General features: G+C 45.1%; 1 protein-coding gene and 1 long non-coding RNA gene across 2 annotated transcripts; both read right to left on the bottom strand.

Annotated features, from left to right (window-relative positions):
* Positions 1–216: 216 nt before the first annotated feature.
* LOC115542079 (zinc finger protein 271) lies at positions 217–2190 on the bottom strand. The gene has a single exon (XM_030354174.1). The coding sequence runs from the start codon at positions 2173–2175 to the stop codon at positions 772–774; it is 1404 nt and encodes a 467-aa protein (XP_030210034.1). The 5' UTR covers positions 2176–2190; the 3' UTR covers positions 217–771.
* Positions 2191–6130: 3940 nt separating this feature from the next.
* Positions 6131–10885, bottom strand: LOC115542084 (uncharacterized). The gene is made up of 3 exons (XR_003976455.1): positions 9114–10885; positions 6491–6623; positions 6131–6194 (listed from the first exon to the last, which is right to left on the bottom strand). It is a non-coding gene; the product is annotated as an uncharacterized LOC115542084 (long non-coding RNA).
* Between the last annotated feature and the right edge of the window lie 404 nt (positions 10886–11289).

The following is an 11289-nucleotide window of genomic DNA, read 5'->3' as shown; positions in this document are numbered from 1 at the left end:
CTCTAGGAGGACCGGCATGAACTGACTCAAGCATCACTGAGATCTAGACATTTAACCAGGGACCTTTTTGAGTGGATCCTCTTCAACCACGATTGCCTATTGTGGTACAAGATATGAACTAGAAAATAATGCCAGTAGAAAGACAGCAATTAGAAAGTCAAAACAAGAGGTAGTTGGCATTAAGGACATGCCAAAAGGTAAGTGAAACGAACACAATCATGTATAATGTGTGGTTTAATTGCAGTCTATTTCACAGGTGAACTTTGCAGGCTTTTTCTAATAACAAAGGTAGAGGTAATGACATAGTTGTGGAAATATCAAACATAACTCCAATATACAATTGTATACAAATTACATGAACCCTGTTTATATAATTAGTCAATTTAAAGTAATTTATATACATTCTTCTTGGACCTAGAGCTACCTTCCGTCCCCTCTAATTGAAAGGTGTTAAGATAGTTTGCATTTGCAATTGAACTTATTGAACAAATGCCTGGTAACTTTGCTGCCTGTTTCTTCCCATGATTAAGCTCTAAAATTAAAATGTTTTGCAGTCAGAAGTGTCCTAGAACCAAGTCATTCTTCATCACACTGACATCAATTCAAAAAAATAAAAAGATGTTGAATCAAACATTGGAAAGCGTTTAATCATGATGAAAAAAAAAAGCAGCACCTGGATACAGGTGTCAAAGCATCCCTTTAAAGGGGTAGTTCTGAATTTTGGACAAAGGGCCCGATTCTCATAATGTTAGAAATAAAACTAACCTTGCGTTAGAAATTAAACTTCTCGCCGGTGTGAGTCTTCATGTGGTTCTTCAGATTGCATTTCTGACTGAAGCGCTTCGTGCATTGGTCACACCGGTAGGGCTTCTCTCCGGTGTGAGTCCTCATGTGGCTCTTCAGCGTGCCTTTCTGACTGAAGAGCTTCGTGCATTGGTCGCACCCGTAGGGCTTCTCGTCGGTGTGAGTCATCATGTGGATCTTCAGTACGTGTAGCTGACTGAAGCTCTTCGTGCATTGGTCACAGCTGTAGGGCTTCTCCCCGGTGTGAGTCCTCATGTGGCTCTTCAGGTGTTCACTTCGACTGAAGCTCTTCGTGCATTGGTCACACCTGTAGGGCTTCTCACCGGTGTGAGTCCTCATGTGGTTCTTCAGGCGTTGACTTCGACTGAAGCTCTTTGTGCATTGGTCACAGCTGTAGGGCTTCTCCCCGGAGTGAGTCATTTTGTGGCTCTTCAGGTTTCCACTTTCACTGAAGCGCTTCGTGCATTGGTCACACCTGTAGGGCTTCTCCCCGGAGTGCGTTCTCATGTGGATTTTCAGTTGGCCTTTCTGACTGTAGCGCTTGATGCATAGGTCGCACCCGTAGGGCTTCTCGCCGGTGTGAGCCCTCATGTGGTTCTTCAGTTCGCATTGGTGACTGAAGCTCTTCGTGCATTTGTCACCGCTGTAGGGCTTCTCCCCGGAGTGAGTCATTTTGTGGATCCTCAGGGCATCTTTCCGTCCGTAGCGCTTGTTGCATTGGTCACACCCGTAGGGCTTCTCGCCGGTGTGAGTCCTCATGTGGTTCTTCAGGTTTCCACTTTCACTGAAGCGCTTCGTGCATTGGTCACACCCGTAGGGCTTCTCGCCGATGTGAGTCCTCATGTGGCTCTTCAGGTGTCCACTTTCACTGAAGCGCTTCATGCATTGGTCACAGCTGTAGGGCTTCTCGCCGGTATGAGTCCTCATGTGGAAGTTCAGTTGGCCTTTATGACTGAAGCGCTTCGTGCATTGGTCGCACCCGTAGGCCTTCTCGCCGGTGTGAGTCCTCATGTGGCTCTTCAGGTGAGCACTTCGTCTGTAGCGCTTCGTGCATTGGTCACAGCTGTAGGGCTTCGCCCCAGAGCAAGTCCTCATGTCGATCTTCAGGAAGTCTTCCTGTATGTAGCGCTTCTTGCATTGGTCGCACCCGTACGGCTTCTCGTCTGGTCGGGTCCTCATGTGCAGCTCCTCAAGGCGGACCAGCCGCACGCTGCAGTTCAGGCTCTTGGCCACGCTGCGGTCCACGGACAGCGAGCTCAAGGCCTCCACTTCTGACGGGGTGAAGAGGGTGTCATTGCCGTCCACCGCCAGTGGGCCCTCCCCTTTTCCATAGACGCTCAGGATCCGCAGCTCCCCATTGTGACTGGCCATGTGGGAGGAGCCAGGGGCGTCCACACGCAGACTCTCCGAGGTGTCGCCGCGCTGCGCGCTGCAGTCTCTGATGTCATTGCCGTCTTCTTCAGAGAGGAAAACAAAGACAGAGAAAGTAATGGTTTGAATTAATTATTTGCACAAAGGGATACAGCATGTACTTTTACACACTGAAGAAGGTGTAAATCATTCTACTATAAACTGTATAGTAGTCCTTGTGTTTTTGCAGGGTGCCGGTCATGATGCTTTTCAAAAGAGTTACCAGCGCAGTTAGAATCGAGTACATTCTCAGTTGGTAGGTCAGTTTGCTTGCATGGATGCAATGTGTATTACTAACCTACAGCGGGCATGCCTCCACCAATATCCTCTTCAACCTTGATTGAAACTGTGTCCGGGGTCTCCTGCTTTCCACATAAAGAAGGAAACACATTTTCACTTCCTTTCATTTGCACAGAATAGTTGTTGATCCCCCCCTACGATAGACTGGGTGCCCCCAACCTGTTCTGACGGCGATTTGAATTCGCCCTTCATAAGGGTCAGGAGAAGAGCAATTCATATCTTTCTGCTTCCGATACGTTTTTGGAGAAGCTGTCACACCCAAATTGTACCGGGGGCGAAACTTGTACCGCCTATGTGATCTGCGTTCGAAATTTCCAAACCTGCCTGGCAACGGACGATCGATCAAACGTTGCCTGGCAACGGACGATCGCGTTGAACGATGACGTAGGAAGGTTCATGAATATTCACAAACATTTGCGATCATTCATGGAGCGTCACAAGACGAAATAACATTAAGCAGATAACACTTATTTTACAAATGACATTTATTAGCGTTGCTAACTTTATATTTGCATTGGATGTAATTGTTTAATGGCATTTAGCTAGTAAACTGAGTGTATCAACACAAGCTAGTGTTCGATTTCAGCTTATTTCTAAACTGTTCGGACAGACTCTGCGTTGTGTATTTTTCGTCGTAGTAGTAATTCTTGAAGTCGAAATCAAACCAACTTGACAGGCTGGATCAGAGGGTTGAATAGATGGTTTATTCCAGGATGTAATACAGCGAGATACAGACTTAGGTTGAATAATCTATAGTGGACCCATTGAGGAGCCGTTTGATGACTTGTTCCTTGGCTGTCGAACCCTCTTCTCGTCGAACCAAAGGGTTGGGGCGAGTATTATACAAAAAGGGGATACATGAATAACACGTAGACAGACGCACTCTCAGCCTTGATAAGGTATCTGGCCCTGGCTATGTCCCGGAGGACCTGGTCGGTTCAACCTTGTTGAGACATAACAATGGCAGAATGTTGGGGAACACCTTGTATCAGTAAGAGAGGCCCTGGCCTGTCCCTAGACTAGAAATGTGAACAAAAGAGAGACACTAAAATACACCAACATTCTACACTAGCTAGACTATGATACACTTTAAAACACTCAATTTACACTCAATACAATACAAATATAAAGTAAAAAAAAGTGTTGCCTGTATTATTTACTGTATTATTATACTGTTATTTCTTCTTTGGCAACATTTTTTTTTTTAAACCTGCCTAGCAACGGACAATCGTGATTTTCGCCCCCGGTACAATTTTGGTTCGACAGCGCCAATCACCAAGTTGGCTTCTCCCCCTGGCACCCTATTGGCTGGTTAAACACAATGACGACAGGGAAGCGACGGCAAGCAGACATTTGCGTACAGAGTCAGTTGAACAAGTTGATCAAGCCTCTTGTGCTGAAGACAATGACAGCAGCTTCCCCAGACCAACGAGTCTGGCAATAGCCAGGCTACACTTACGACTCATTAAATCATAGAGGTGTGTGCTTTATAAGGGTGTGTGCTGGAGTTGTAACAGAGGCAGCCTCTCTTTTGGATGCTGAATAAGAAGATGATTTCCAACCTGCACACTCAGCTCCTCGTGGCAGACCAGCCGCTCGCCGCGCTCCAGGCTCTTGGCCGCGCTGTGGTCCGCAGACAGCGAGTTCAGGGCCTCCACTTCTGACGAGGTGAAGAGGGTGTCATGGCCGCCCACCGCCAGTGGGCCCTCCCCTTTACCGTAGACGCTCAGGATCTTCAGCTCCCCGCCGTGACTGGACCTGTGGGAGGAGCCAGGGGCGTCCACACCCAGACTCTCCGAGGTGGCGCCGCGCTGCGTGCTGCGGTCTACAAAGGCATCGCAGTCTACTGCAGAGGGAAAAAAAAAAGACAGTCATTGTTTTGACACACTGTTTGTATAGAAGGAGGAAGTGTTTATTTGTACACATGAAATTTAAATGTACCATTGACATAGAGGGTTTAAAATGTGTACTGCAGACAAAGATTCAGAGTTTTGTAGAGGGATGTCTCCTCCAGCACCCTCCCCCCTAGACTCAAAGCTCAAGCGGGGGCCAGGTGGAGGACACTGAACGAACACCAGGGCAAAATGATCTGAGCACAACATGACATGCGATAACAAGAAATAACAAGCAAAGACAATAACAAGCGACAACGTGTCCTTCCCTGTAAGCTGATCAGCTAACATTTATACATTTTGAATTCATTGATGTTTGAGAATGATAAACCAGCTTATGGGGAATCTGTCTTGAAACCCTTCTGGGCCCTTGACTGATTCCATCTTTGAAATACAACTCCCAAATTTGAGTCATTTTTAACAGGTCGCTGATCATGATTCTTTTCCAAAGAGGACCAGGCTTTTCAGCGCAGTTAGAATCGGGTACATTCTCAGTTGATCCAGGTTGTTTGCTTGCATGGATGCAATGTGTATTACAAACCTACAGCGGGCAAGCCTCCACCAATATCCTCTTCAACCTTGATTGAAATGGTGTCTGGGGTCTGCTGCTTTCCACATAAAGAAGGAAACACACAAAATACATATTCTTTCATTTGCACAGAATAGTTGTCAATCCCCACTAAGGACACATTATGCATTTTTACACTGCCAAGCCGGTTCGTTCGCGGCTTTGCACGCCCTGCAAATTCATTGTCTTGCCTGTGTACAACAGAGGGGGTAAAATCCCCCTTCATCACGGAGCCAGCTTTCTTGGTTCACTGGAGATGGCGGGGCTATGCACGGAGAGTACACGTCTTATCAATAAATTGCATACTCCGAATGTCTTTTTTCTTTCGATTCACTCATTCTAGCATGCAAGAATAAGTTGACATCTGAGTGTAGACTAAAACGCGATTCACTATTTACAAGCGCAAAATCAACAACATATTCTTTGTTTGGCTGACCACTTTGCTGACCAAGCATCGTAAGGAAAGTTCTTCTGGTATTTTCTCTTAGATCGCACTCTCTCACCGTCTTCGTTAAATGCGACTGCATCACCTTCCCTCCCATGACGGTCAGCAGCTTGCAGATATCAGCATCCCTCCAGTTATAACTACTCATGTTGAAATCACTGCGTTGTCTCTGTTATAGAGACAATGCAGCAACACCTCTACCCAAGTCCCTTCCCTGGAACCGCAAAGCTGTCTATTCACATTTACATCTAAATGAAAAGCGCCAATATGTGTAGGGTCTGAGAAGGTAAATTGGGGTGCGAAATCAAGCCGGTAAATGACCACGGTCAGTGTGAACGCGCGGATCATGCAAGGAAAAAGGTGGGCATAAGACGGGCATATTTGGCAGCGTTTACTGAATCATAAAGGGGTGTGCTTTCTAGGGGTGTGTGCTGGAGTTGTAACAGAGGAAGCCTCTCATTTGGATGCTGAATAAGAAGATGATTTCCAACCTGCACACTCAGCTCCTCGCGGCAGACCAGCCGCTCGCCACGCTCCAGGCTCTTGGCCGCGCTGTGGTACGCAAACAGCGAGTTCAGGGCCTCCACTTCAGACGCGGTGAAGAGGGTGTCATGGCCGCCCACCGCCAGTGGGCCCTCCCCTTTACCGTAGACACTCAGGATCTTCAGCTCCCCGCTGTGACTGGACATGTGGGAGGAGCCAGGGGCGTCCACACCCAGACTCTCCGAGGTGGCGCCGCGCTGCGTGCTACGGTCTCCAAAGGCATCGCAGTCTTCTACAGAGGGAGAAAAAAAATGACGGAAAGTAATTGTTTCGGTACACTGTTTGCATAAAAGGAGGAACTGTGTATTTGTACATTTGAAACTATTTAAATGTATGTATATACCATTGAGACCGAGGGTTTAAAATGTGTACTGCAGACAACTCCCAAGTTTGTCTCTTTGCAGGGCGCTGGTCATGATGCTTTTCCTAAGAGGACCAGGCTTTTTAGGTAGGATCTTTTAGGTGGGTCTTTGCTGCCTAGAATCTACTACATCAAATGTAAATGTACTCAAGTTGAAAAGTACATACCTTTACTTGTGAAGTGGGGCCGGAAAGTCTTTAAGGATAGCCGTGTGGCTACAGTATGTGTTTCCAGGTGGTCTGTATGGCAGGCAACATCCCTTGAGAGAAACACCTGAATGTTACCAATTGATGGGCTGGCCTGTGTAGAGACAACAAGGTCAAATTAGTACTCAATGTATTGCTTTCAATGTATTCCAGGTGCAAGTTGTAAGAACATATAAGGTACGCATGTTTAGTGAATTACATTAGCCAGATACTTAAAATTAGATCTATGAGGTGATCAAATGATGTTACATTCATTTGTTTGCATATTTCATACAACGTAAAAGATCATCTCATCATCTCACTACAATTACATCAAGCTCTGCAGAAGTCTGCTAATAACCCATTGATTTGAATCAGGTGCGAAGGGGAAAATATGAGTGGGCCCTGGAATGGCAGTCCAACCCGCAACTCACTACCTGTGAACTCGTACCAGATCGATGTATAACATTCTGCTGTGTTCCAGGGACACTTTTTAGACCGTAAGTTATGAGCTGTAACGGAGGTCATCGATCTGGTAGAGGGTTGTGAAAACACGGGTTACGGGTTGCCTGGATCGCATCATATGTATGATTATCTCCTCATCAGTAAAACGCTAGAACTACTGCGGTCACGTCGCTGTTAAAATACAGCTGTATTAGTTTGTAGTATGGTGACGAGTGTAGTAGAAAATAACCGAATTCTATCACTTCAACTAAATAAGAGAGCTTGAGGAATCGAGGAGTCCGGAGCAAGTATGACAGAAGACTTTATTGTTACCAGTGATTAGCGTTGACTCGTTCGCGAACAAATCAGTTTGAATGAACGAATCTTTAAGACGATCGAACCAAACCGATTCCACTCACTCGTTCGTCTCGTTCGTCTCATTTGTCTCGTTCGTTCTCAAGACTCGATTCCTCCCAGACCCACTAGTCGCTGACTCGCTGACAGTTTTACCTTTTCATCGGTCCACACGTAGGCTATCTATTATTCACATTGGCCATCTGTTGCATGGACGAATTTGAATGATACATTGTACATATTTATAATTCGAAATTCGTCCCTGCCTGTATACCAGATACTCTAGGGCAGGCATCTCCAAACGGCAGACCGTGGTCTGGGTCCGGACCAAGTGACGGTCCTATCCGGACCCATGACCAATTTAAAATAGTAATAATTTAAAAAAAAAAAGCATAATTTGGAATGAGAAAATGGCTCGCAAATGAATGCTCACTTAAGATTGCATGGATTTTGGGGCAACATAAAAAAACTTTCAGTGACACGACTGTTGTGAAGGAGTGCTTGAAGTGCTTTTACTTGAAGGTAAACAAAGGGATGAATTGCGTGAAAAAATAAAGCAAATCCCAATGTGAGCTGCAACGACAGCCTGAAAATCCGAAACGTTATCAGATGACGCACTGTCACAGCTTGATGCGGCTGTTCAGAGTGCCCCATCCTTGGCCATTGATGAGTCTTCAGATGTAACGGATAATGCCCAGCTTTTGGTTTATGTGCGATTGTTTCATCAAGACAAGAAAGAAATCTGTGAGGACCTGTTGGGTCCAACACTACTTGAGACACACACAAGACGAGAAGATATTTATGAGGCTATTAAGGAGATGCTGTTAAAGAGGGGGATTGATCTAACAAAGGTTGTATCAGTCACTACTGATGGGGTACCTGTTTTGCTTACTTGAAATGTAGGCCTGGTGTACCTGTTTTGCTTACTTTAAATGAAGGCCTAATGCTTTTTTTTTGTTGATTTGAAGTGTAGGCCTAGTGTTCCTGTTCTGCTTACTTGACATGTAGGCCTTATGCACTTTTTATATTGACTTGAAATGCAGGCCTAATGTACCTGTTTTGTTTACTTGAAATGTTAATATGTGTTACTTTGTCTTACTAGTTTTTCATGGCTAAAAGTAAGCTCATTTCTTTTTACAGTTTAATAACATTTTTACAACCCGCCAGCTCTCGTTGTGAAGACAAGTAACCACGCCATTCGTTTCAATGGGAATAGTGACTCTATAATTTCAACATAAAGCGTACATATTTGTAATTTCAAAGTCGTACCTGCCTTTATACCACAGATACTATAGGGTGTCTATAGGATATAACCGCGTTTTCTGAATACAGTTTAATGCATTTTTCACAATTTACCAGCTCTCATTTTGAAGGCAGTGTTCATTTTGCCATCCATTGTAGATTTAGTCTTGGGCTGCACAGGGTTCTGTTTATGAGAGCCTAAAACACCCGGGACCCCCACCATCATTGCTAAATCAAGTCTAGTATCTTGCTGATATGTTAAACATTCAATAAATCAACTACACTCCCAATCCCGCTGTGTTTGGTTAAAGTTATAATGTTGACGATTGAGAATGAGAACGAGGAGCTGAGTTTGAGAACAGTGCATTCCTTGATTCGACCCCCCCCCCTTGAAGGTAGGTTTGCAATGTTGACACTAGACTGATAGACCTCGGGAGGTTGGCTATTTGAAAAGTAGATCTTGGGTCAAAAAAGGTTGGGCAGCCCTGCTGTAGAGCTAATGCTAGGGTAACAAGCTAACCATATACAGTAAAGCAACACGATGATATAGCGGTAGTGGACTTACTTGTCCGAGATTTGTAGCTGAGCCGAGGAGAGTTGGTACTGAACCGGACTCCATTTCCAGACCTTCCGCAAGTCCAGCTTTGTATTGGACCAAGTTGAGGAAGCAGTCGTCGGTGAAACTTACTGTATGTAGCGATGTTATGGTTTGCGTCGAGGCATCGGGGCGTGTGTCGAGTAACTTGGCTCCTCCCCCAAGCGGAGCTCAGAAATGACGTAGCGTGTGACGTTCGAGGCTTCATCTCGGGCTGTGCCGCGATATGGGTTCACAATTGGCAGAAAGAAGACACTACCCAGTTCCAAGATTACTTGAATGGCTATGTAGCCTAATTAATGACACTCATTCTCAGTCATCATGCAGTTCTATAATTACAATTATTAGTAGGCTACTGTAGTAGATAAGACATTCTATTTTGCCCGGGATGACTTAAAATCTTTGTAAAATTATTTGTTTTCTACCATAATAATAATAATACATTTAATTTAGAGGCGCCTTTCAAGACACCCAAGGACATCATGAGCTCGGGAGATATTTATGAACGGCACACTCACACGTAGGCCTATCAATGAAATTACTTTTCTCAAATGTTTTGATGTTGTACGAAGCAAACTTCACATCATCACAGGAAACTCTTTCATCAACATTTCATTCACCAGTAGGTGTCCCTAGCGTACTCATTTGAAGCTTCGAGGTCGAACCACTTTGACGGTTCATCTGGCTGCGAGGCTATGACGTTACATGAGGCATCATCTCGGCACCAACTAATATGTGCTGAGCTCACGTTGTCGTATCTCATTTTCTCATGGGCGGTCGGGACAAATTCTCTGGACGGACAAAGCAGAGAAAGGGGAGGTAACCTCTCCCTGTATTTTTCTTATTCTTTTTTATTTAACATGTTTATAGATAATACAGACAAAAGAATGAGCGATAACTCATAACGAACAAATTAGATCCTCAGGATCCTTAGCTTAGGTAATATAGTTCAAATAATACTTTTTTTTTTTTTTTTCATTATTTCCTTTTTGAAGAGTTGTGTTAGATTTGATATAATGGTACATTTTAACCCTTTGCATTGGCTCGTATTGGGCGCACACACACACACACACACACACACACACACACACACACACACACACACACACACACACACACACACACACACACACACACACACACACACACACACGCACACGTCTTGACATAGAGGCATAGGCCGCGGCCGCTTGTGGCCCCGTAGTGGGGGGGGGGGGCCCTACCGACCTCCCCCCCAAACAATACACAAACAGAGACAAAGCAAAATAAAATTAAGGTTTAGGAAAAGGGTTAGGAATTAAAGTTACCCTAAAAAGCTAAATAACGCCGGTAAGTATTTGGCAACACAGCCAAAGATGACACAGTTTTACGGCTACTGTTGGGGATACAGACAGGAACAGCAACGTCCAAAGCGTTGAACATGCTGCTACAGCAGCTAGCTGGGAAGTGGCGCTAGGTGAAGACCTGTGAGAAGACGTCAATGACATAGGACTCTGTTATTAGCGGAATTATTGGCGACCCTCTTCACAGAGGTATAATGAGCACATACCACAGACTGAAGTGAGCTATTGCTTTTATTCAACGGTTACTATTATGGCAAAACGAAAGTCACACGGTAGGTAGCCTACATTAAACCGCTCGGCTAGAGCGGTTCCCCGGTTATTTATCCTATGGAGCAGTTCACTCGCCGTGTGCCTAAGCTTTCGTTAGTCTCTCCATCGCCTTGCTCACTCCCGGAGTAACAACATTTACACCCTCTCCATCATTAGGGGTCCAAGCCAACAGGTTGGATCCCTATTGTTTTTGTAGTGTTTATTATTAGGGGTCCAAGCCAACAGGTTGGATCCCTATTGTTTTTGTAGTGTTTATTATTATTATACTTACCTCCCTAAAAGTGTGCCCACAGCCCAAACCGTAAATGGTGCCGACACGCCAATTGCATGACTAGATCCAGATCCGTGGGGACTACGCAGACGACAAAATCCAGACATGCCGGCCACTAGGTGGCGCTATACCAAGGAATACGCATTTGGGGCTATAACTCCCACACCGAACCTCCCACAGTCAAAAACTTGTACGCACATATTCACTGGAGTCTGCTGCATCTTTTGGCATAGGCCACGCCCATTTGCGTCTAGAATTTTTT

Source organism: Gadus morhua, chromosome 4 (assembly GCF_902167405.1).
Source record: "Gadus morhua chromosome 4, gadMor3.0, whole genome shotgun sequence".
Lineage (NCBI taxonomy): Eukaryota > Metazoa > Chordata > Actinopteri > Gadiformes > Gadidae > Gadus > Gadus morhua.
Note: the sequence above shows the minus strand (reverse complement) of the source record. Positions and strands in the feature narration are given on the sequence as shown.